We start from the raw sequence: 26,563 nt of genomic DNA, 5'->3' as shown, positions 1-26,563 counted from the left end.
ATCTTCTCCGTCATCATGGACAGCGGTCAAGGCCGTCTCCCTGGGGCGTCTGCCTCCCGCTTCACAGATGAGGGCATCAAGACTGATCAACTCAGGGGATGCAGGGGCTGAGAAGTGTTTCTAGGACTCAGAATGGGAGGCGCTGGCTGGGAGCCCAGGATTCTTTGCCTGGTTTCTGCAGCCCCTCCCAGCTCTGTGAAAGGCACCAGAAGGAAGGAAGGTTGGAGGAACATTCCGTGTTGGTCAGGAAGCCCCTGAAGGCATCCTCCAGGGCAGGCAGCCTTGGCCATATGTCTGCCCCGCGTCTCAGCAAGGCTGGGCAGTCCTGTGAATTCTCTGCCCCGCACCTTCAGTGTGCTTGGCCCTGGACTCAGTATGGCCTGGAAATGCAGACGTGGGACCCCGGGAGGTTACTTGGAAATCCGGGGCAGAGTGGGCAGCCTTTCACCTGCCAAGCCTTCCTGGTTCAGCTTCTCCACTATCCCCATCCCAAGAGAGTAAAGCTGGGCCCTCAGGGGTCCCAGCTGCAGCCACAGTTGCATGGACGCTGCAAGACTCCAGAGGCGGCCAGTTTTTCACAGCAGATCAGCCCGGAATTCCTCGCTGCAGCTGTTCCTGTCACTGTGTCCCATTAGCAAAGTGTGCAGTCTTGTTTGGTGGCGCTCGGCCTCCGGCTGCCCTCACGCACGGTGGTCTCGAGTTCGCAGGCAGCTGTGACCGAAACCCAGGCGCTCGGGCCTCTGCATGTTGTCCCTACAACAGATTCGAAACATTCCTCATGTGAGAGAAAGCAGAGCTCCTCATCTCCCTCTCCCTTCCCGCCAATCCACCTCCCCCACTTCTTCAAATGGAACCAGTTCAAGGGAGGCCAGATAAGCCAAAGGCTTGGATAATGCCCTGTGGAACTGCATGGCCTGAGTTCGAATCCCAGCTCTGCCACTTCCTGGCCCTGTGACATTGGACAACTTAACCCAATCTCTCTGGGCCTCAGCATTTTCAGGTGTAAATGGGGATTATCATCATAGGATTATTTCAAGTGTTAAATAGGATAATGCAATGATGCCTTTGGCAGAGCTAGCATATTTGCTGTTATGATTATCACTGTTATTTTATTTCAATCAAGAATAAAATACAATGGGAAACAGTTGTACTTCTGGCCTCCTTGGTTTGCAAGTTTGTGGAACCCAGACATGCGAGTCCACAAATGCTTGCTTCATGAGTAAGTGGCATGCGTGACAAGTGAGAATGAGAGGAAGACTGAATTTGATCCGGTAAGGGCCAAGGCGGGTAGGACACTGGTGGCTGCTTCTGCTTCCTCCATCCCCAGAAAGTGCCGCCTGCCATTTTTAAGGGAGTTAAAATTCCATGTTCTTCTCTGATATGGATCCACTTCCAGATCCTGAAGGGTTCCCCAAACCTCAGTGAGTGGAGCCATAAGTCACAGCCAGAAAAGAACCCAATTTGGGGAGGTCAGATTCCCCCGCCTAGTCCTGGGTCTTGGCGCTTTCAAACATGTGTGTGACCCAGGCGCCGTGACCAGGAGATCTACAACCCTTCTTATTCACTTATGATTATTAAGAATCACCTTAGTAAACGAGGGATCAATCAGCAGAGTCAAGTAGAAGTGCATTAATATGATTCTGTCAATTTCCAGGTCATTTCTATAACTAAAAAGGGTTGAGATAAAAGATAAATGTTTGTATAGAACCAATCATTGATCCTGTGATTTATTTTCCCCGTGGAAAGAGAAGCTCCCTGGGGAGATGCTGGCGCAGAACCCACCGGGCTGCCTTGGAGGACTGCCAGTGGGGGAACCTCCAGCAACTGCCCCTCCCCAGGATGGGGGTGGCCGGTGGCCGCGCAGCGCCTAGCACCTCCTGTGTCGTCGGTGTGGGGAAGGGACCATCAGTATTTTCAGAAGCAGGGTGGAAAATGGCCAGCAGTGGACCTGGGAGGGCACACCTTTCAGATGTGAGTCGGGACAGCCACTTCGGGGTTTGCAATGCCAAAGCTTGGTGTCGGTTTAAGTGAATGGGGGAAGGTACAGAGCACCCCCCAGAGCTGGGGTCCCCTCCTGCCGCTGCCACTCGTGATGAGCAGAATCTATCCTGGGGCGCAAAGGGCTCAGGCTGAGCGTGGATCATCCCCTGCTCACAGACACTGGCCTTTGGGAGATGGAGAAACATTGTGCCAGCATCCTTCTCCCTGCCCCTGTGGGTGCGGCCGGCCTGGTCTGGTCCTGTCTGCCCAGTGGGCCTGGAGTAGTCTCCTTCAGCAGCCTCCGTGTGGCCTCCGTAACTTTACTAAGACAGGAGAGCCGACGGTAGATTGTCCCCTCACAAAATAAACTAATGATGAATGAAGAGGGCAGGCAAGCTTTTGGAGGTGATGGATGGGTTTATGGCATGGATCGTGGCGATGGTTTCTCGGTGCATTCTTACGTCTCCGGGCTCATAAAGTTGTCTACATTAAATATCAACAGCTTTTTATATGCCAATCATAGCGCAATAAAGTGTTGGGTTTTGTTTTTTTTTTTTTTTAAGTGGGGGGAAATTCTATAAACTCTGGGAGACTGTTGAGATGGCCTCTCGCAGGCGGGAGTGGCTGCTGGAGGATGGGCACAGGGTCCACGGCTCTCCTTTCGTTTGTCCTGGCTGAGCCTGGAGCCCTTGGCTCCTTGACACTCCCACCAGGTGGGATGTGACTTTCAGGTTTGCGATTGGGTTGGTCCTGGTGTCCTGGGGGTGTGCTCAGGGTTTGGGCACTTGGCACCCGGGCATAGGACGGCTGTGTTGATTTTGTCTTCAGGGCTGTCATTCCTGACTCATCCCCTCTTCTGGAGGGCCTTCCTCTGGGGTAGCTCTGATGCTTCCTCTCCAGTAGGGTCACCAATGGAGGGGTTTCCCGGGACAGGGGCTTTCAGTGCTCAAATCCAAACAGTCCTGGTCACAGGTTGGTCCCTTTGTTCGTGGGGCACTGACACGGAGCCTGCACAAAGGAGCTGTCCCCGCTCCAGCAGTTCAGGTCCATCCTCAGCTCCCCAGGCTGCCCCTGCCAGGTCACTTCCAGGCCAAGCAGCAGCAAGACAGGCGGGAGCCGGACCCTGTGCCTCGAGGCCCGGGTATCTGATTTCCAGACGCCTGCCCAAGACGCCTGGTCCAGCAAGAGGCCCTGAGCCTGTCAGGGCGGCCAGGGCAGCTTCCCTAAGTCCCATAGTCAGAGAGGCACCCCGAGCACAGGGTCCCTGCAGGCTGGATGGCCGGACCCCACAGTGACTGTGCCAGTCCCCACCCCCCACCCACAGGCCAAGGCCTGGTTCCCAGGGGCCCAGCCCAGGTGAACACGATCATGTAGCAGCTCTGTACATCCTACAAGGAGAGCTCCCATTTTCCATTCAGTAGCTTATGATTTATCATTCGGTAAATGCCACGTGGGGTCTCCGCTGTGTTCCTGCTCGGAGGGCCCGTGATGGTGCCTGACACCCTGCCTTTGGCCTAAAGGGGTGTCTAATCCAGGAGGCAGGACGAGCCTGCCTGTAACAACTGGGCAGCTTTGAAGTGAGTGCCGGCCATCCGTTTCCAGGCTACAGGGCTCTAATGAAAGTTGGTGGAGAAATGCAGTGTGAGTGGGTTGGGTCAAGGTCACCTGCCGTCCACCTAGAACCATCAGCCTCAACACCACCTTCCTAGCACAGGAGCTACAGAATGTGGAGGGCGTCCCTGGGATCGGCCCCCCGGCGTCCGAGCCAGAGCCCCCTACCGAGCCCTGTCTGCAGGGCCTTGGGCCCCGCAAGGCCGCCCAGCTGCTCCAGGTCTTGCCTTTCCTCTCCTAGAACCCAGGCCCTCAGACGGAAGCTCTGAGACCAGCTCCAGGAACAAACAGCCTCGCAGAACTTTCCCTCATTTCCAGGGCACGCATGTCCAGTTCCTGAGCTGGCTACGGGAGGCTCTTGGACCGGCCGCTGCTTCCCTTTCTCATGCTGGAAGTCATGACTCGTCATGAGCCATTGATCGCAAGGGCCACACGTCACCCGCTTTGATGATTTACATTCCCTTCCCCTGGGGGCATCAATCTTCCGGAAGCAGAAGGAGGAAGGCATCCACAGAGGGCCAGAAGCAAGGCTGGACACCCCTGGGCTCGGAGACGGGGGCCTGCAGAGATCCTTCCTGCTCGCCCTGCTGCCCAGCAGAGAAAGGGCTCTGGAGCCTGCACCCCAGGGGCTGATAGCCTCCTGCCAGTCCCAGCACCAGGTGACCCTCACCGGCTCTCACCTCGCTCCAACAGCAGGTGCTCCCAGGTGGAGCCCAGGAAAAACAGGCCTTCCCCAGCTCAGCCTGACACAGGAGAAAGAGCACCCCTGAGTCCAGGAGGGGGGTGGGTCTCAGCCACGTAGAACCCCGGAAGCCTGCCATGCTCCAGGGCATCTCCAGGCTGGGTCCATCTCCCCAAGGCCCCTCATTTGGAAAGAGCTGACCTGCAGGTGTGGGGCGGGGCTCTGAGATCTGGAGCAGCCCATCGAGCACAGGGAGGGGTGTTGTGTGGTGGAGGAGCCGTGTTTTTGGCTTGGTGGAGAATTCAAAGCTGTGGCTGGAATGGCCCAAGCCTTCCGGAAGCTTGGGAAGCTCTGAGTGCGGTAACCTGCACTCTCTCCTCTCCGGAAAGGGATAGCATGGCGGGGGCAGTATCCAGACAGCAGGTGTCCCTGCAGGCACCACCCTCCCCAGACACCTGCAGCCCCAGTGCAGGTGGTCAGTTATATCCCTGCCCCAAACTCTACCTTGTGCCCCGAGGTGCTAGAGGCAGAGGGCAGAGCAAGGTCACAGCCGGGGCAGGCCAGGGGGACCCCACAGCGACTCCTTGTCTCCCGCAGCCCCAGAGGCTGGGAAGGAGGCCTGGAGAGGCCTGGCGGGGGGCGGCTTCCCAGGCCAGGAGCGGCTGGAGTGAGAGACAGGCCCCCCACCCTAGGGCTCCCAGCAGCCTCGACCTCTGAGAGGCTCCCATGACTTCCAGATCAAGGACTACAAACTTGCTAATGACCTGGGAGGCACTTGTCTGACCACTGCATTGGTGATGAGGCCTCACAGGGCAGCTTGCAGGCTGGAAGGGAGTGGGGGCCTCCTAGGTGCTTCACCAGCAAACTGTGCCATGGTGATGGGTGCCTCCGTGACCTGGGCTGGGGGCCAGGGCTGGTCAACACCTGCATGCCTTTAGGCTTCCCTGGGAAAAGGGGCTGTCCAGCCCTGCCCTCAGTATGCGCCACCTCCTCGGGGCCCACTCACCTGGATCTTGGTAGGCCCCCTGTGAATCCAGGGTGAGCCCGGGTTAACACTCCCCTGCTGTGCAAATTCAGAAGACTGCTTTACCTCTCTGAGCCCCTTCCTCTTCTACAAAGATCAGGAAGCCATAGCCTTCCTCGTGGGCATGTTCTGGGATTTAGAGGCATTAATGTGGGCCAAGTACCCAGTGCAGAGCCCAGCCTGCCTGGCCCTTGGCCCTCCACCTCACCACGGAGGGTTCTTGTCCTGGGTAGCCTCCTTCTCTGTGTGAGGAGAGCCAGACAGGTCCTGGCAGATGGGGGAAGCTGCGGGGCGCAGGCCCGACGGAGCCCACTGCGGGGCCCCACACTTGGGTCAGCAGGGAAGACCCCCACATACTCCTCCGAGCAGACACGAAGAGGGAGACCCCGTGGGGACCCTGTGGGGACCCGTGCACGCAGGAAGCCGTCCTCCCTGCAAACTGTTCCTCCTTGCCTGCATCCGAAAGCCTCTGCCCGAGTGAAATCCCTCAGCCTGGTCCTCAAAGGGCCACAGCAGAGTCCCCCCAGGCCCTCCCAAACCCGGGGCTCCTCCATCTCTGGGGCGCTCATTTGCCCCCTGCTAACACCTTTGTGCATGCTGCCTCACTCCCAGCCCCATCACCTCCTGGGCTCCCACCCCTCACTCCCAGCCCCCATCACCTCCTGGGCCCCCGCCCGCACTCCGGGACCCCCCCCCCCCCCGCACTCCGGGACCCCCGCCGCACTCCGGGACCCCTGCCGCACTCCGGGACCCCCACACACACTCCGGGACCCCCACACACACTCCGGGACCCCCGCCGCACTCCGGGACCCCTGCCGCACTCCGGGACCCCCACACACACTCCGGGACCCTCCCCGCACTCCGGGACCCCCACACACACTCCGGGACCCTCCCCGCACTCCGGGACCCCCACACACACTCCGGGACCCCCCCCGCACTCCGGGACCCCCACACACACTCCGGGACCTCCCCCCGCACTCCGGGACCCCCGCCGCACTCCGGGACCCCCGCCGCACTCCGGGACCCCCACACACACTCCGGGACCCCCCCCGCATTCCGGGACCCCCCCGCACTCCGGGACCCCCACACACACTCCGGGACCCCCCCCGCACTCCGGGACCCCCCCCGCACTCCGGGACCCCCCCCCCGCACTCCGGGACCCCCCCCGCACTCCGGGACCCCCCCCGCACTCCGGGAACCCCCCCGCACTCCGGGACCCCCCCCGCACTCCGGGACCCCCGCCGCAAGAGGACCTCAGCTCCCAGACTGGAGGTCTTTCCTCTTCCTCGTGCTGATGTTGCCGTGGAAGGCAGGGTGGGTCCTATCCATTGTCTCCGCCCCAGAGTAGCGAATTCTGGACTAAACTCTGTTTCTGTATTTTTTAAATGTCTCCAAGGCACCCTCCATGGGGCAGTATAGACCAAAGGTGCTCAATACCGCTTATGAAATGAGGACACGAAGGGGTGTGGAGCCTGCTCTTGGGGGCCAGGGAGAGGAGGAGCAGTGCTCGTTCAGTCTTCCCCACAGGAAGGGAGATGCACGCGGGGCCAGCCTCACCCGGGCGGCGTGTCCGGGCCAAGGGGCAGCGCTCACAGGCGGGGCTGCCAGCGAACAGAGTGTTCTTGGAACATCAGAAACAGAGCAGGCCATGCCCAGATTTCGAACCTTCGAGGCCTCACTGGCCAGGCGGTGGCAGCCCTGCAGGTTGAGAGAAGATCACTGGGCATGCACTGAAGTCTGCTGGCCCCCGCAGTAGTTCTTGTGGCCAGAGCAAAGCAGAAGGCCCCATCACACCAGGTCGGCGGAGATGCTGCCTGCCTGGAGCTCGGGTCCTGTGGGGCTGGGGGCGAAGATGCTGCATCCTAGTGCTGTCCCCTGCTCGGGGCCCTGGAAGCGGAGCGGCCTGGCTTCTCTCGTTGGCCAAAACAAAGAGGGTTTGGAAGGTAGGGCTTAGGGGCCGTCCCCTCGTGTCGCACAGCCCCGTGGGGTTCTCAGGAGGAACCCAGGCCACCCCTGATGACAGGGCCCAACGCGGGAGACTTGGGAAGGCTTTGGTGGTTGGGGTGGGGGGATGTAGAGGGCAGGAGTGAGGGAGGTGGCGGCTGGGAGTGTAAACAGCGGCGTAGAGACCTCTGTGCATTTCGGGACGGGCTCTCCAGAGCTCAGGTCCTTTTCTGTGCCGTACTTGACTATGTAAATATTTTTCTTAGGAGTAAAGAGAGAGCCTCCATTCATTGGATAGATCTCACTTGAAGGAACTGAGAAGTATCTGTTTAGGCATAAAAGCTAAAAACAGTGTCCAAGGAGCTTTAAAAAAAAATCATTTCTGTAGCTCAAACACGGCCAAGCTGATTTTTTTTAATGCAAAAAATAAATAAATATTACCCGACTCCCGGTTGAGAGCTCAAGGGTTTGTGTCAACACCAGTGCAGTCTTTGCTCTGGGAGCCAGAGCCGGGGCGGCCGGTGACTAACCGCCTTTCACGGTTCTTGCGGGAGCTGCCAACGGGAAGCCACCCAGCTCCGCTGGAGCCCACACGGCCAGAGGGAGCTTGGCCACAGAGAGAGGCCTGGCCGGGGTTCAGGTGCAAGTCCTGGGTGGAAGGGCCTGGCGTGTGGCTTCTTCCTGCTGAGGCATCCACCCGGAGGCCTCTGTCCCACCGGCGCACACTCTGGGAGTCAGGAGGCCCGCATTCGAGTGCGGGCACCGCCCTGAGCAGCTCCTCATCAACTGCCCAGTCACCTCAACTCTGCAGCCCCTGTTTCCCGTCTACACAGCAGGGGCATTGCTGGTTCCTGCTTCCCACATGTGGTTGTGAGGAGGAGGTCTGCATCCTCGGTGCCTGAGACAGGCCCCCCACATGCGGCAGGGCCCCAGAAGATGACCTGCTGCTGTGATGATTGGCCTCAGCATTGCCATCACCTTGAGGCAACATTTACACCAGGGAAATTGGCAGCACCCAGGGCTTCCATTTGGAAAAGAAAATGAAGAATGAGATTTGTTCTTTAAAAACTCCATCTCTCAGAAAAGGAGGGTGTGTGGGTGGCTCTCCAAGAGTTAGAGATGATCCTGAGATGTGGAGGCTCAGTGTGGCCTGGTCATCAGCTTCCAGCCCTGCCAGGGGCACTGTTTAGTTGGCTGTAAAACCCTCCTGAACATGTAGGCTGCAGGGAAGCTGAAGCTGCTGACCACCAAGACCTCTGCTCAGGCTGTGTCTCCTGCAGAACCCTGAGCCCCTCGACCCCACAACCTCCCAGCAGTGAGCAGAGCGAGGTTTGCAGCCTAGATGGGATGTGGGGGTTGTGGAGGGCTCCATCAGCCCTGCCATTTGAACACCCTTGGGTGCCCTGCACAGACAACCCTGACCCCCCGACTCCACCCATAGGGGCTTCTTCAAGGAGAGGAGGCCTTGGAATCAGCTTTTAGTAGGTTCTAGACTCAGACCCACATCTTTGGGTCCAATGAAGCTACTTCAGAAATGGGCAAGAAAGAAAAGTAGGTTAGAACCAGGCACAGTGGCTCACGCCTGTCGTTCCAGCACTTTGGGAGGCCGAGGCAGGAGAATTGCTTGAGTCCAGGAGTCAGAAATCAGCCTGGGCAACACAGTGAGACCCTGTCTTTACAAAAAATACAAAAAATTAGCCAGACATGGTGGAGCATGCCTCTAATCCCAGCTACTTGGGAGGCAGAGGTGGGAAGATCACCTGAGCCCAGGAGGTCAAGGTTGCAGTGAACTGATGGAGCCACTGCACTCTAGCCTGCGGGTGTGGGGTGGGGAGAGAGAGAGAGAAGAAAGGAAAGAAGAAAGAAAGAAAAGGAAGGAAGGAAGGAAGGTAGGTTGGTTTAGAGCCGACTGGGCATGGTGGCTCACATCTATAATCCCAGAACTTTGGGAGGATTGCTGGAGTCCAGGAGTCCCAGCCTGGGCAACAGAGTGAGACCCCATCTCTACAAAAAATAAAACAAATTAGCCAGGGTGGTGGTGTGCCTGTTGTCCCAGCTGCTCAGGAGGCTGAGTTGAGAGGATCACTTGAGCTCAGGAGGCTGAGTTGAGAGGATCGCTTGAGCTCAGGAGGCTGAGGCTGCAGTGAGCCATGATTGCACCCCTGCACTCCAGCCTGGGCGAGACACCCTGTTTCAAAAAAAAAAAAAAAAAAAGAAGAAGAAGAAAAAAGAAAAGAGAAGTCGGTTAGAGAGAGGAGGTTTGCTCTCAATGCCAAGAGCAAGGGGTGCATTAACTGGAGTGTTGGGGGCCCTCATGGGCCTCAGCCTCCGCCGCGCCAGGCTCCGTTCACCTCCCGCCGGTTTGGAAGCAGCTCCGTGGCCGGGGCTCACTCTGGACTTCCTCCTTTGTTAGGTTCTCAGATACTTTAATAACAGATACTTTTGACGGGAGAGAAACCTTCTGGGATCCATTTGTGACACCGAACAGCAAGCTGAGCCCCCCTGGGGCCGCGCCAGAACTCCAGAGCCGTAAGCGCCTCTGCGTACGTGGCCTCTTTGCTGGCTTTTTGGAGAACAGAGGGTATTTATTTTAAGAGTCAAAAAAGAGGTTCTGACCAACCCCACTTAGCTAAATCCTGGCACTGGCACCCGCGAGAGAAGCTAAATGCCAGGGGTCAGACCTCGCTTTTTTGGCTAAAACGCTTAATCAAACACACCTAATACTTCTGCCGGGGTGCGGAGAGGTGGAGAGCGCGGTGGCCATTGCCAGCAATCCAGGGGCCAGCGGTGCGTGTGCTGAGGGCCCAGCTAGCAAAATAAAGAGGGTTTTCAGCAGAACGGCGGCTCAGGCAAGGGAGGGGGCCGGGGCTGAGGAAGCCGGAGAGCGCGTCCGGCCGTTTTTCCACCTGAGCTCAGCAGCGAGTGAAGAGGCAGAGTGAATGGTCTTCATACCTGCCAAGGTGGGCTGTGAGATGGGGCAGGCAGTTCCGGAACGCGGCTCAGGCCCCAGTGCCCCTCCTGCAGGAGGCTGCTTCTTTCTCTGTTGCCATCGGGCGCCGGCTTCCTCTTCAGAGGGTGCAGGGCAGCTGGGGAGGGCTCGACATCTGTGCGGCTCTTCCGTGGCTCCACACTGGGCTCCGCTGTGACCACAGTCCTCAGCAGCCCACACCCTCCGCCCGAAGGGGGCCCAGGCCTTGCGCTCAGAGGATCCAGAGCGACAGCCGGGAGCCCAGCAGCTATAGCACCTGCCCCCACCACCACCCCAGGCTGGCCAGGTCCCACCTCCTGATGCCACCCCGTATGACCGGGCCCTCCTGGTCGGTGCGTCGCATGCAACGCCTTCAACTATTGGGGCCAGTGTTGGAGGTCCGTCCCTGCGTCCCCACCTGATGACAAGCTCCGGGGAGCAGGAGTGCTGGCCAAGCCCACGCACAGACCCTGTCAGACTCTGCCAGAAAGGCAAAAATGGCCTCCACATGGCGTGACAGGTGGGTTTACGGGGGCGTTCCATCCCACCCGGCCACTCGGAGGGCAGGGAGGCAGGAAGATCAGGCCACCAAAAGTGCAAGTGAAAATGCAGCTGGCCACAGCAGGAACGGAGCACACCCAACAGAGAGCAGCGTGGACAGAGGGAGGGTGAGGGCAGCCCCCACCTGAAAGCTTTGCATCTGAGGCCACAGCAGGCCCAGGGTGGCATCGGTGGGTGGATGGAGGGCTCTAGCCCCCTCTGAATGTGAGGATGCGGTGTTAACAAGGGCTTCTGGACTGACCTGGCCGGGGGATGATGGTGGGGGTGTCACCTGCGTTGGGAATGGCTTGAATGAGCTGTGGCATGCACTTTCCCACTGGGAACAGGAGGGAGCCTCCAGGAAAATGCCCAACCAGAGGCCACCAAATGCTCCTAGACCAGCGCCAGGCCCCTGTGGGCTCTGGGCAGGTGTGTGGGTTTGTGAGCAGGCACTGGCAGGGCAGGGTGGGGAGGGCAGGGCCCTCTCGCTGGTGGTGTCTGCGCAGGTGCCTGTGACTTGGCTGCAAATGCCAGAGAGACACAACCAGCATCTCACTCCTCGATGCGCCTCATGAAGCAGGCAGGACTGCGGAGGCCCTGGTTCTGGTTTCAGCCCAGCCTTTAACTGGCAACGAGATCCACAGCTTCTCTGCTCGGGGCGGCTCACTATGGCGGGATCTGTCCTTCTACTCTCAAGAGCTCCAGGGCCACCAGTGGGATGGGCGTCCCTTTCACCAGACCTGGGACGGCCACACGGTCCTCCAGCATCCAGAGCGAGGACAGATTCCACATGAGCACTGCCTTGAGCTCTGCCTCCAGGGGGGCATCGTGGGGGCTGCTGGCACAGAGGAGCCAGCGCTGAGTCAATGCCTACCGAGTGCTGTTACAATTCTGTCAGAATTACAACTGGATTCCATGACGCAGAATATGGGCTTGAGGGGTACTGGCAGCCTTGTGGTTAGGAAGGCCTGACCCCACGACCCGAGCTGAGTATTCAAGTCATCAATACGTCTCAAGCTCTGCCTCCAGCCTCGGCCCCGCGGGCAGGTCACACCCCTCCTAAGGCTTTCTCCTCTTCCAAACGCAGCCCATCTAGGTGCCTGAATCTAGCAGCCGTCACTGCCATTCACATTAGCACAGGGTGACCCGGAAGGCGATCAGGCTGGGCCCCGCTGTGGCTGGGAACGCCAGCTTGTCAATTGCGCCTTGGCAGGCACGCTGTGCTCTGTCCTTATGATGTATAAAGTCATCATGTAATATTGAGGGGAGGGGAAGGAAAACCTTTGGCTTGAGCATCATTTCTCCTTTTATTTTTCAAGTATCAGTTTCAATCTTGGTTCTATTCTTATGGAAACAATGTTGCGGTTTCCGTATACTCATCCGTACATGGCCACTTTGGGTCCAGAAGGGAAAAATCCAATTTCTAGAGCTCGTTTGTCAGTTTGCTTAGCACAGACAGCACTCTGGGACGGGTCACTGAGACGCCGCCCCTCTGGAGTGCAGCCTGGTGGCTTTTAAGAGGAGACACCTGGCAAAATGCTCTCCAGAGCCAAAGAACGTTCCAGCTAGAGCAACCCTGGAGGAAGAACAAGTTGACTGCTGGCCCACTCCAGCCTCCCTGTCTCAGCCTCTGTCACACGTGGGTGAGGGGGCGGGAGCTCCTGTGAGGCCCACAGCGAACTGCTGGGGGGTCCTCAGTGGCCATCCTGGGCCCCTGCATGACACTAGGCACAGCGGCTTTTCTGCCTTAGCTTGATTTCCTTTGAGAAGTTTCCTCCAAAAACCATAGGGGACATCCCCCTCCCAGGGATATGGATGGGAGTGAAGAGCCAGTTAAAACGCTTACACCTCTGATTCGACAAAAAGGAGGAAGCAGAGAAATGGCATGAGCTCCCTCTCTCTCCAGCACCCACCAAGCCGTCCTTCTGCAGGGCGCTGGCCAACCTCTGCCCCTCGCTCTGGCCGCCCGCCTCTGTCTCCTGGTACCGCTGGGCAGAGTTTAGCTCCCCCCAACCTCCACCTCCCGAGCTGGACTGTAAGCCCCCCAAGGGCAGGGACCGCACCTTGCTGTCCCTCACCCGTCCAGGGCCAAGCACAACATAGGCCAAGTTATGTCTAAATACACACGGTGTGATTTGTCCATGGAACTCGAAGGAAATAAAAATAGAGTCTGTTCAGCATCCAGGGTGTCCGTGCGCTCTGCCCAGATGCTTCTCATAAATAATACAAATGGCTCACCTTGAGATGCCTTGACCTGGGTCCCCACCCAACCACTAAAGGGCCAGAGTGAGCGACACACTGTGTCTCCATCCCTGGAGTGTGGTGTTTCCAGGGAGGTGAAGTCCCTGGGGGCTGCTTGGGGTCCTCGGTGATTGGGGAGCCTCTGCTGGAAGAAGGGGTACCTGCGATCAATGGAGTCTTCATTTCCTGCTGTGGAGAAGCCGCTGGGTCCCACCCTGTGACTTTTGGGGACAGTGGATCTGTCCCCACCATTTAGAACCCAGTGTAGCTTGAGAACGACGTTTTTTCAGAAACTAACAACCCCTCTCAAAATTGTTTTGCAGCAAATACTGACGGATGCGGAAGTGTCACCCCAGGAAGGCTGCATCAAAAAGGTAGGAGAGCTCGCCCCGCGCCGTCTCGGCTCCCCAGAGTTCTCGGAGCTCCTGGCGGGGCGACCGCCATCCCAGCTGTCCCTGAGTTAACAAGCGTGCAGTCGGAATGTTGCTGGTGGGCCCTGAGCAATGTGTTATCCATGGACTGACGTGTGCACAGGACAGTGGCTTTGCTGTCATTAGCAGGGATGCGTCTTTTTATTGTGTGGGGAGGTGGGGATAATGTCGCCGTAGGGTCACAGGTACAGGGCCATCCGCCACTCTCCTAACTCCCAAGAGCGGAGGAGAGCCCTGTACCTGTGGGAAAGCTTCAGGCCACGCAGACAGGAAAATTAAATAAACGCAGGTTGTGTTTATTTAACTGTCTTCGCTGGATACTCTCATGAAAAGAATACGGGGAAAAATTGGCTGCAGATTCAACAAAGCCTTTTGCTGCACTCGTAGCTTCCAAAGAAGCATCGCTTTAAATAAGCAAACCACGAGGCGAAAGATAAAGGGTCCACGTGGCATTATCCACAGCTTTGCTGACTGGTGGTGGGTAACGGCTGGTGGACAGACATTAGCTCTAACAGATTCAGAGGGAGAACGATATGCAGAGAAACACACAGGCCCTGGGGAGACACACACAGTCACACGTGTCGCTGGGTGTGCACACTGCAGTCTAGACGGCCAGGAGGAGGAACGGCCTGGAAAGCAGCTCCAAAACCTAGAACCCATTCAGCAGCCAGAACTCGGCTTCCAGGGGCTATGCATTGTCTGCACGCACACACAGACGTCCACAGACACAGGCACCCTCACACATGGTGGCCGATCTCCTATTTGCTTGGGTTTTCTAGTAAAATTAAAGTAACAGTCTCTCGCTTGGCATCTTTGCTTTAAAGCAAGATAAAATTTAGAGAGTCACATTTACACATCTCCACCCAGAGAGCATCGCAGGGGACAGGGGGCACCGTGGGGGCTGCTGGCACAGAGGAGCCAGCGCTGAGTCAGTGCCTACCGAGTGCTGTTACAATTCTGTAAGAATTACAACTGGTTTCCGTGACGCAGAATATGGGCTTGAGGGGTACTGGCGGCCTTGTGGTTAGGAAGGCCTGACCCCACGACCTGAGCTGAGTATTTAAGTCATCGATATGCCCTTTTTCTCCCAAAGTCAAAGGAAAGCCCTGTGCTAGTTCCACCAAACTCCCAGTCTCTCAGCTGAGGCATTTGGGTGGAGCTGCCTATGAGGGACGGGGACCCACCATCTGGGCAGAGCTAAGCACAGGGGACCTGACCCTTCTCTCCAGGTTCAACCCCAGAGACACTGATTTTAGAGAAACCATGGCAATGGAGACTTCTTCTGAGCCCGCAGTGACCCACTGAAGGGCCTCTCGAAACCGGGCGAACTGGTTCCCATGTCCCTCCCCATCACTCGTGTGGCTGTGTCTGGCCTGCTGGGGTCCTTCTGTCTGAGGACAAGGTGTTAGTTCTCAGTCCCCGCCATCCACAGGACGCCTGAGGTCTTCCTGCACCCATGTTTGACTGCGCCATGGAGCAAATTCCAGGGCTGGTCTTTTCTACTTTCCCTCTTTCTTCTTTCCTGCCTCTTTAAATGATTTCACATTTTCTTAAAGGACGTAGAGGAGCAGGAAACAGTAAGCAGCGCTGCTGATTTCCGAGAACTGCAATATTTCCACTTCATGCAGAAAGTGACCTGCAGTTAGTGCAAATCCCTCAAGCTCTCGAGTGAGCCTGAAAGTGTTGAGTTTTCCACCCCATGCGTCCCTGGACCCTCTGACGTTTTCAAGACGCCCTCCTTGGCCGCGCCTCTCCTAAATGCGTCGTGGAGGTGGCCTGGCAGGAGGTTAGAAGGGGATCAGTTTATACGGGAGGGATTGCTTGGTCTAGGAACAGGGGTCAAGGCAGAAGGTTAAAAGGTCAAGTCTAGATTTAAAGGGCACGGAGGAGGCAAGTGCTGGCTGCTTCTGAACCAGAGTGAAATAGGACAGAAGGAGGGCGAAGTGGGCACCACCTTCTGTGTCTCTGGGCCACAGTGGGGTTTGCCTTTTTGTCTCATATATGGGGCCATCAGGTCTTGCCCAATGTGGCCCAAGGTCATTCTTGAGAGCGGCTCCCGGGGTGGGTATGAGGTGCTGTCCAGCCAGGGGCCGACTTCCAAGTGCCCAGGGCAACAGGCATCCCTCTGACGCAGGCCCTTGGAAAGCTGGTTGAGAGCCTTGGGTTGGGCTGAGGAGTTCCAGCTTCCGCCATCCCACAGAATCAGAGCAGACCCGATGCACGAGACCCCCCACAACACCACTGCAGCTGCAGGGAGCTCAGTGCAGGGTACGAGAGCCAGCATCAAGGGCGTTGGTGGGCGGTCCTGTCTAAGCAGGCCCCCTGACCCCAGCCCAGGGCTCCTCCCTGCCGCTGTCCTGCAAGCCCAGTCCGAGGGGCTGGGGGCTGCCTGGAGGAGGCGTCCTCACCCAAGTCCTTAGGCGCAGCTCCACCAGAGGGGGAGGCTGCCACACAGCACTGCCTGAGCTGTCAACTCACAGTTTTTTCAGCCTCTACACTAAACACCGTCAGGTCTGGGAGATTCGAGTGTTTGCCAAGGCCACGCTGGTGGGAGAATCAGATCCCTAACCCCAGGGCTCTGACTGGACCCGTTCAGTTACATTTCCAGGCACTCTCGGGGGCCCAGGGGAGTTGGGGCTGAGAGACTGAGAGATGTGAGCTAAAATTCAAAGGCAAAGGTTTCAGACTCGGGGGCCAGGAAGACCAGGACAGACAGCCCTCGAGAGGCATCAGTCCAGACAGAGGCCCCACCCTGCAAACAGAGGCGCCACTTAGAGCTATCGGTATAGGTGCAATGTGTGGATTGCTACGGTAACTGTGCACACTGTGGTGCTGTTTTCAGGATGAATTCAGTGCAATCCTTACTTATAGGACGAGGACTCTGGTTTCAAGGTTTTGTAGTTTGCGTCACCCAAAGGCGCACTTGGGAGCATTAAAAACCTCATAGGGGAACATCACGGTGTGGCGGGGGGGAGGGGGAGCACTGTGTGACCTGTGGGTGCGCAACTCCTGTCTCTGACTTCAGTTCATCCACTGCTGAGAGGATTAAACTTCCTGTTCTTTATCTGCCTCAGTGAAATGTGACGAAGTTAATTAATTCAATCAGCAGCTTGGCACATGAGCTACAGAAAAGGTGATATTTTGTGAGGAAGCCACGGTTAGGAATTTTAAGTATCAGAGAGCGAGGTTTCCGAAGGGGCCGGATGCAGGATGACTCTACTCAGAATGTACAGGCGAGGGTGGCCGGGTCGGGGGATGTATGGAGGCCTGGGATTCGAACCCAGGACTGTGGCGCGGGGCGGGGCTCCTGTGGGAGCTACAGAGGTGCCTCCCGTCAGCCCCACCCCCGCCCCCAGGAGGGCGGAGCCACCAGCAACCGCAGAGGAGGGTCCTCCTTCATCCCTCCTGTGCCCCTTCAGCCTCGCCCTGGCCTCCCGTGTCCCCTCTGTCTCCCACCCGGGCCTCTGCGCCTTCGTTCACTCCGCAGCTCGTGCGCCCGCGCAGCCCAGAGCTTTGGCCCCGTCCCCGCGCCCGCTCTGGTGCGCCCTGGGCGCGCGTCACCGGCGCTTCCCAAAAGTCACATTGACTGTGGGTCGGGCTGCGTTGCGCCTTTCCTGGCCGCGGTGCGGGGACCTCTGGGACCGTTCCCTCCAGCGGACTCTCTATTTAGTCTCTGTTTACTTAGAGGGAAAGCCCGGGGGCTCCTGGAGAGCAAACATCTGCGGGAGATAATCTAGCGAGTTGTCCATCCATCACTCGGGGCGCGCGGCTCCCTGGAGAGCCCGCCAGAGCCGGTAATAAAAAGGCCGGGCGAAGAGGCTTTGGGGACGAATCAAGAGCCGTGTTAAGGGCTCGCTGAAAATGGATGGAAGACATTATTAAGGCTCAATGGCCATCTTATCAAAATCCAATAGGATAGACATTTGGCAAAAGGCTTAAATTTATTCTTTGACTTTCTGGAGGGCTTGAATTTATCCGTTAACAAGAGTGTAGTCCACCCGGGAGATGCTATCAGCTGAAAGAATTTTGATTCAATCTCTGGCGATATGAAAGGGGAAACATGGCCCGGCAGCCTTTCCCTTTGTCCACTTTATCGTGTTTTCCTTCCCCCTCTTGAAAAGGAAAGACGTGTTAATACAGAACGGGAAAACACACACAAAAGGAAGTGACCTTTTCTCTTATTTTTATTTTCTCTTCCCCTCCGCTTCTTTATCCCCCTCCTCCCAAAAATAAATACATCGTGAATTCGCATGGGACGGCTAGGCCTGAGGACCTGAAAAAAACCCTTCAGAAGCTTCGGAAAAATGCGTCCACCCCAGCCAGCCCCCAGGGCGAGGGGCGGGAGTGCAGAGGCTTAGAGGAGGGTCAAAAATAAATCGAGCTAATAAAGTCATTCCGCTGGAAGAGGGGCCGGTGATGGGTCCATAAATCTCTCCCGGTTATTATTATTACATACAAAATGCTACAGGTCATAAAAGTCATCTGATAGCCCAGCCTCGCATTGTCCAAACAGGGTGATTGATTGATAATGATGATAATTTGTGAAATGATTATTTGGATGTTAGAACCATGGCCTGTCCCACTGCGCTGTGGCGCGGGCATTTTCTATAGCTCGGCCCGGGCAAAATGCCTCCGGTAACGAGGAATCCAGAGGTTTTCTGTGCCCGTCCCGTGGGGACTGGGGGCTAATGAAGGATGACTCCTGATCCCAGGAAGATGGGAGCGAGACAGACAGGCAACTGCTAAGTGTCTTTTGTGCAGCAGTTACTGGAGGAGGCCACACACCCTGAGGTCCAAACGCGGCTGGGACCTTGCTGGGACTCCGGGCAGTTTGCGAGCGGGATAACACCGAGTTCCTGGCCATGCCGGGCTTTGAGCCCAGCACAGCACCACGCAGCCAGAGACTGCTGTTCGGTGTCCAGGCCTGTGGCTTACTGTATTCTGTTTGTATTGTTTTCCTCCTCAAGGAGGCTGGAGGGATGGGGAGGAAAGGAGTGGGGGGCGGGGGTAGGGAGGGGAGGGGATGGGGTTGGAGAGATGCAGGGACCCTGAAAAACAGAGCTGCAGAAGGAGGTGCTGCTGTGCATGCGTCGGGCTCAGCTGGTGCATATGGGAACTAGAAGGCTCTATGGTGTGTACCGGATCTAGAAGGCTTTTTGCGGCCTCCCTAAGCTTGGTTTTGCTGAGGTCTATGCCAGCGAGGTGAGTGAGGTTCAGACCGCCTTTCCCCCTGTTCCCTTAGCAGCCAGCCAGCAACACAGATCCCGCCAGAGTGCTGTCACTAAACTGCATTTACCTACCCATGCGCTTTATTACCAAAAAAGAAAAAAAAAATGCACACCCAAGTCCCTAACCCTAAGAACCCTGCTATCCAAATTATTAATTTGCATGTGGGATCAGTTATGTCTTTATGAAATCCAAGTGTGTTTAGCTGCCCCGGAGACAGCCCCGAGTTGATTTTGATAATCTCAGCCTGAATAGACTTACTTCGTTGCAGTAAGCCGCGGACAAAAGGCTGGACAGTGGCTGAAAGCCCTTTGACGACATGTCTCTCTTTCCATTGTCCCAGGGTTGCTGATAAAAGAACTGGGAGTCCATTAATTCAGTGAATGAACATATAGTAAAGTCAGTCCCCTCTTGAGAACAATAATGTTGAGGTCAGCTACGGTTACCATGGAAACTAAGTATTCCTAAGAAGTTTGCATCCTTGATTTTGCTGAATCAAAGGCTGCAGGCGGAGAGGTGTAAGGCGGCCCAGGCAGCAGAAAGTCAGAAAGCACCGCCCGCGCCATCCCCTTCCCAAGGCAGCGCTGGGCCATGGCCCTGGGGACCCTCAGCTGCCCCGGGGACCAGCCCAGGTGCCTGGCTTCCGCCCTCTCCGCCTTCTCTCCCGCCTCCCCCGACCCCACTCCCAGGATCCTGTTTTCACAACTGTTGCGGCTTGTCTGGAGAGGCTGCTCTGCTCCCGAGGCTCCAGTCCGCAGGGCAGAAATCAGGCCCGAGGGAGGGGCCGCAGCCACAGCTCCCGTGGCCTCCAAGGTGGCAGCCGGCCCTGGGTGGACTCCGACCTCTCGCCACCTCGCCACACCTGAACTTGCCCCCTGGGGTAGGGCGGTCCCGCAGGGGCCCCTTCACAGGCTGATAAGGGTGATTAATGGCCCGTTTAGCGTGGCCCAAGGTGAGTTATGGGCAGCTCCAGGCTGGGTGACGACTTTATCAACGTAACCTTTTTGCCGCCTCCCCTCCCCCCGTTCTAAATTGAGTTGATTCCACTTACCCCACCCCCACCTCAACCAAAGGATCCCTTGAATCAGCGGAAACCGTCAGATTCGGCTGGGAGGGGTGTAGCTAATTACCGTCCTGCACAGTGGCTTATTACCTGCTGTGGTGGTGCCGTGGTCTCCGCCCTGCGTGTCTGAGGTGGCTTCCTTTCTGCTCTGCAAGGCCCCAGGGCCTGAGGGTGCCGGGGGCTCAGGGCAGCCTGGGGAGGGCGGTTGTTCACACAGATCCAGCCCAAGTCCAAGAGTGTGTGGGCGGACATGAGAATTTAACTTGTCCTTTTTCTGCGTGACTGAAAGAAGAGCCTGGGTTTCTTTCTCACCCTGAAGCATCCCTGGGAAGCTTCTGAAAGGCCTACGAGGGTACAGCCTGGCATAAAGGCCCCGCAGAAGTGGGGCTGGTGTGGACGGAGCCTGGAAGGCAGGGCAGGGAGCTGTGTCCCCCATCTCGGGGTCCCTGGCTCGGCATGAGAACAGGTGGCTCTGGGGACCCTGCTGTCATCAGGAATGACCTCTATCGTGCTAAGCCTTTATGCTGAAACTTAAATTCCAGTAGCAGACAAAACATCACAAATTTTAGGACACACTGAGACGTTGCCTTAACCCCAAGTTAAACAGAGGGGTCTTCTTACCTTGGAGACCCAGAGGAGCCAGACCAAGCCAGGGCCCCTTCCCCGCCCACCCCTGCCCTTTGGACCTGGTTCTGCCCGGGACAGTGCGGCCCTCAGCCTTGAGCTCCAGGCCTTGCCGTTTGGTTTCCTCCTTTGCAATGGGAGATAATGAGTCTCACATGCTGCGTGGTTCAGGGGTGAACTGGAGTGAGAGCGTGTCAGCCAGGCACAGCTCTGGGCACCCGGGGTGAGGTGGGGTGAGAGCACGGCAGTGAGGCACAGCTCTGGGCACCCGGGGTGAACTGGGGTGAGAGCATGTCAGTCAGGCACAGCTCTGGGCACCCGGGGTGAGGTGGGGTGAGAGTGCAACAGTCAGGCACAGCTCTGGGCACCCGGCATCTGAGAACCCATGTCCAGGGCTTGGCTGCTCTTTACTGGGTGTGGGAACGAGGGGACCAGTCGGGGTAGCGGGAACCCAGTGACCAGGGTAGGGGGCCCCTGGGCAGACACCTGCCTCTGAAGTGGCACCATGGCCCCTGCGGGGGTCAGGGTACACGGGTACTGCCCTGGAACCAGCACCCTTTCTCCACAACCGAACCGATGCCACAGGGTGCCCAGGGCAGCCCCTCCATCGTGGCCACCCAAGCAGCTCCCGCAGCAGGGCGCACGGGGAGACCCTGCAGGCGGGACACCTCTCGCAGGCGCCTGGTTCTGAAGCAGGATTTATTGGCTACATTACCAGCTTTATAGGAGCCAGATGGTGGTGTCAATAAACCCCGTCCGTAATCTTCAGGTGGGTGCAATATTGAGTTAATTAAATTGTGCCGCACTATTAGGAGAGAAAAATAGATCAGCTCTGAGCCCCGCTTAGCCTCTTCTGCTTTAAACATGAACACACACCTCAGCAAAGTCTGCGGTAATTGGTTTGGGCGGGGAGTTCTCTCTTCCACACAGCCACACCGCCTCCCTCCTGAGACACCTGCCAAACCTCGTTACCACCATTCTCATCACCTGGGCTTCTGTGCGCTAGTGAGCCGGGGGGCGGGTTCCCCTCCAGGGTAAAAGAGGGCAGCTCTCCTGGGTGCTGGGACTACTTGGGTCCCTTCCCGAGGCCCAGCTCCTCACTGTCCGTGATGTCATACTGTGCCACCCCTCTCCCCGAACACTGTCTCCGCCTAGGTGAGGTACCCAATGGCCTGAGCACACTTCCCTCTCGTGGTGCAGGTTGAGTGCTCCCGGCTACGAGGGCTGGGCTCTGAAGTCCTGCCATGCCCAGTGGTGTCCCTGTGCGGGCACTAGGGGCTGGGCTCTGCAGCTGCTCCTCTGCATAGCGGTGTCCAGGCTGGGCCCCAGGCGGGCCCTGAATCCCTCAAATAGAGGGAGGATCTTCCCGGGCTTCTTGGGGTCCAGTCTTGCTCTAGAGGCCAGAAGAAGGCTCTGGGGAGAGTAAGGGCCTCATGTGACCAGTGGGGGCTGCGGTGGGGGTCCGTGAGGCCTATCTCGCTGGTGGAAATTTTCCGCAGGAGGTGGGCCCCTCATGGAAGGTGGTATCTCCCCACCTTATCTAAGAAGCCACCTGCTGTTAGAGAAAGCACCTGCCCTGGGGGTGGGGCTGGTGGGCAGCAGGGTGGGGCAGCCAGGCCCCGGGAGAAGGTTGCAGATCCACAAGCATCCCAGGCTTGTGCTCCATGAGCCTACTTCTCTGGTGGGGGCACTGGCTTCCTGGGGCCGACTGTGATCCCACAGGTGTGTGGACCGTGAGGGTCCCAGCTGGGGCCACTGAGCAGCAGTGCCAAGCCTCCCCCTCCTGCCTCACTGCCACTGCAGGTTCCAGGCTGGCCATGAGACGGTGTGTGTTCAGCCTTGTGCTGAGGGGGTGGGGGCGGGAAGGAGGGTCATGCAGGAAAGAAGGAAAAAGGCAGGGTGTGTGCTCATGGAGATGCAACATTCCCCCTCCCTGGTTCCGACACCGGGCTGTCCTCTACCATACACCAGCCTCATGTGCAGGGACCCCTCCAGCCTGCTCGCTGCTGCTGTGCATGTCACCATCGCTTACAGAATGCTCGCCAGGCGCCACACGCTCCACAGCCTCCACGATTCTCCTGAATGTATCTCCACACTAGCCATCCAGGTAGTATCACCCCCACCAGGCCACGTCAGAAAATAATGCACGACACTCTTAATCGCAGGAGACAGTTTCCAAACGCCAGCCTGCAGACCTCACAGTGGGGTCCTGAGGGTCGCGTGCAGCACATGGCCTCCCAGACGGCTCTCAGCACGAAGTCAGGGCTGCCCCCGACTCTTCAGGAGCCCAGCCCAGGATGGCACTGAGCTGTCAACACAGTTGGGCTCAGAGAGAGGCAGGACGGACAGGGTGGAGTTCTGGGAGGTGCAGTGTTCATCTGTGGCCACAGTGGCATGGGGAGGGGGCGGGAGACACAAGCCATCCCCCAACTCGGTGGCTCGAAACCACACATGGTGCCTATCCGTATCGCATTCGACTTAGCTGCTGTGGACACGCAGCAGGGCTTGGTCCACACTGGCGGTTGGGCCCAGTTTGTCCTGACTGCCTGCCCTCCTTGGACGCTGGAGCTATCTGGGGGCATGAAATATTCCTGGTGGCAGCAGAAGAGGACGGCAGACACACGTAGTCCTCATCCTCCTTACGCCTTGGCTCAGAACAAGCCCATCGTCACTTGTGTCCGAAGCCAATACCACGGCCACACCGACACCCGAAGCCAACCCCACGGCCACACCGACACCCGAAGCCAACCCCACGGCCACACCGACACCCAAAGCCAACCCCGGGGCCACACCAACAGCACAGGGGTGGAATGAGCCCGCCTCTCAGGGGAGGACATGGTTACATGGCAGAGAGCAGGTATGTGGCACAGTGACAGCGCCTCACCTGGGAGCGGGACTGGAGAACAGCTCAGGCTGCCCCTTGCTTTCGCTGATGCTGAGTAACTGGTAGTGAGGTTAACCAGGAGGGAAGAGGAGAGGAGACATCAGGATAAGAGAAGATAAACCGGCTTGACCCAACCAGTCTGAGAAGGCTGCATGCTCCATGCCTCCAACCCCACGGCACTCGGGACAAAGCAACGCTGTAGAAGAACCAAAACCATCAGGGGCTGCTCCGGGCTGGGGGGCAGGACGAGTGGGCAGGGCAGGGGCAGGGCTCTGTGTGACACTCCCAGGGCGGGTCCAGGCGCCATTCTACATTCACACGTGACCATGACCCCTGAGGTCCACTGTGGACGTCCGTTAATAATAACGGGCTGATACTCGTTCCTCCATTGTAACAAGAGTATCACACCAACGTAGGTGTGCGTCACGGGGGAATTGCGGGGAGACAGGGAGAGAGTGAGTCGAAGGGAGCAATGTACTGTCCATCCTGTTTTCCTGTGCGCCTGACATTGCTCTAAAAAATAAAGTCTTCGTTAAAAAAGAGTTTTCTAGAAGATGCATGTTGTATGCAAACAACGTGCACATGCATAAAGACATATGTGTCTGAAAAGCCCGGCTGGAAATAGTTTTAAATGATAATATCCCTTATTGGTGAGATAATGATTTTTTTAAATGAACACCAATAGGGGGTGTTTTACTTGTTAATATGTGAAGTGAAGCACATAGGGCTGTGCCACCTGCAGCACACACTCAGGAAGTGGTAAAGGCAGTCAGTGAACACTGGCAGCACCTGGCAGGCCGTGGAAGGCTCTTCTAGTTGGCTGGATTCTAAAATCCTTGTGGCCCAGGGTTGTGGGTCATCCCTTCATGTGTGTGGGTGCCATTGGCACAGCTGGCCCCAGTTTCTGGCTCTCTGCCTTCCAGGAATGAGGTAGGATGAGACTTTCTGCCCACCTGGGGTTGGGTGGAGCATCGGGCCGGTGAGTATGAGGGTAGGCACTGCCGCTCTAGGCCGGGCACCAGCTGCTGGTGTGGTCCCTCCGGAGTTCTTTGCTCTCCAACCCTGCAACCAGAGAGTCCCAGAGAGCTCCTCAAGTCTTTACCACAAGCAGAGCTGCCCTGCCAAGTCACACTGGGCTTGGGAAAAAAATAAAAGTCACACGTTTATTTAGGAAAAATAAGACTTTGTTATTTGGTTAAGACAGAGTTTTAGAGGCTGTTTGTTACGTTGGCATAACCATGCTCGCCCTGACTGATCTGCTCAGTGAGTTCCTTGTGTCTGATTCAGTTCTACATTTTCAAAACGTCCCTCATTCATTCATTCACTCACTCATTCATTCAACAAATATGCCTGCCTTGGGGTCTTGTAGGCTGGCGTTTGAAGACCCTTCTCCATTTAATAGTGTTGCCGGGATACAACCAACCACACATTGAAACCCACAGAGTCAGAGGGCTAATTCACTGTGATGCCATTTTCTATAAGAGACTTGAGCATCCTTGGATTTGGGCACCTGCAGCGGGAGGAGGTGAGTGGGAACCAGCGTCTCCACACATGCGAGGGCTGGCTGTGTCTAGGAAGCACCTACTGTGGGTGGGGAGCTGTCCTGGGTGCTGGAGACATGAGGTTAGATTCCACCAAGCTCATCAGACTCCTCCTGGAGTCTGAATTCTTCTGGGACTTCAGTTCCCTGCAACAAGGACCTCTTAGGCCTTTGCTTTTGGTGCCCCAGGTCCCTGGGGGCCTTCCGCTGTGAGGGTCCAAATCAGATCATCACAGACCTTGGAGGGTGGGAAAGGCAAGCGTCTACTGTCATGCTGTGGTGGGCTTGGCTGCGTCCCTGTACTTCGCAGATTCCGAGGGGTCACTTTTTCGGGGCTATTCCTCTTCTCATCTGTTATCTACGGGGGGAGATTGTGAGGATAACAAATTGAGTTTGGCCAGAAAGAGTGGGATTCTTAATGTAACAGATTCCGTGCGAGTGTACCGATTTCTTATTTAGTAATATTTCCCTCTTTGAATAATACCCTCTTTCAGCGCTGGCCTCTTTTTATGCTAACGGGATTCATTACTCCACCTGACACCCGCTTCCATCAGCCAGGGCTGCATTGGGAAACTGTTTCTTCTTGCCCAGTTAACAAGATGTTTCTCCAGTATAGTGTTGATGAATTAAGTAATAAAAAGCAAGACGTATTATTTTATGTTGGAACCTCGCCTCTGTTATTTCTGAGCAATGGCCAAGACTCAGATTATTAGCCACAGAAATGTTTGAATTGCCTGGGATGGAAAATTATCACATAAAAAGAGTCTGGTCTGGTGTTCATCACGGATCAGCTGAGAGGAAGTGGAGATATTCAGAGACAAAAAGCAACCACTGTAGCCGGCTCACACACACCGGGTTAGAGGGGAAGGGGCGAGCGCGCGGCGGTGTCTGCTGGGGAACGGGCTCCCTGCTCGAGCCAGGCCAGAGCTTCCTTCTTGCCTCCCAAACCTGAGGCTCTGGGTTACCAAGGCCCCGAAAGGGCAGATAATTATCGGAAGAGAATCTGAAGCCTGGGCACCCCAGAGAGCTGCAAAAATAAAATGAGGAGGAGGACTTTTGAATAGATTTCCTCCCTTTGTATTTCTGTTTTGGACAAGAAATGCAGAGGCGGGAGCAAAAGGGAACTGGCAAGGTGGAGAAAGCAGCAAATTAGACCGGAAGGAAGGCTTGGATTCGTGGGCACCCTGGGTCGGGGGAGGAGGTCCAGGGACGAGCAGCACCTCTGTCCCGTGTCTGCCCACGCACAGCCCTTCGGCAGGTCACACCAGCCTGAGGGGAGGCCCAAGTCACCCTCAGTTTACCCACGAGGAGGGTCCAGGCAGGCGCCGGAAGCAGAAGGCCCCGGGGATTCCTTCCAGGGGCTGCAGCTGGGGCTGGCGAGACATCTCCGGGCCTCGTTCACCACGATGATTGTGCCTGGGCATGGCAGCACCCTCCCTGTGCGAAGTCTGGCCACGCTGGGCTCAGGTCTGGGTGGTAGAGGCTGCCCTGCAGCTCTCCAAGGGATGATCTTAGGGCACAGCCAGTGAGTGCTGGGGCCACACAGCGGCCCTGTGAGGCAGCTGCCTTTCTTTCCCTCCACATAATCGTGAGAAAACTGCATTCAAGCAGGTAAACTCACCACCCAAGGCCACATAGGCAGTAAGTGGCAAATCAGGCCCCCCAAGAAAGCCCTGAAACCCAGACCAACTAGTGAACAGGAGGCTGGAGCAAGAGGGGACCCAGTGAAGTGTTTTGCAGTGCAGCCCACAGCGCCGCATGCTCTGGGCTGTCCAGATTTCTGAGGTTGGAAACGGTGTGGTCCC

General features: G+C 57.0%; 1 protein-coding gene across 6 annotated transcripts in view; it reads left to right on the top strand.

The window, feature by feature from the left end:
• LOC105496680 (PR/SET domain 16) overlaps positions 1–26,563 on the top strand; it is a 364,998-nt gene that overhangs the window by 161,213 nt on the left and 177,222 nt on the right. For all 6 annotated transcript variants that reach the window (XM_071067547.1, XM_071067538.1, XM_071067522.1 and 3 more), the window contains exon 3: positions 13,314–13,364. In XM_071067547.1, coding sequence (XP_070923648.1) covers positions 13,314–13,364 — 51 coding nt within the window. The remainder of the gene's footprint in view (positions 1–13,313; positions 13,365–26,563) is intronic.

Source organism: Macaca nemestrina, chromosome 1 (genome assembly GCF_043159975.1).
Source record: "Macaca nemestrina isolate mMacNem1 chromosome 1, mMacNem.hap1, whole genome shotgun sequence".
Lineage (NCBI taxonomy): Eukaryota > Metazoa > Chordata > Mammalia > Primates > Cercopithecidae > Macaca > Macaca nemestrina.
The sequence above is the reverse complement of the archived record's forward strand: the minus strand, read 5'-3'. Positions and strand labels throughout refer to the sequence as shown.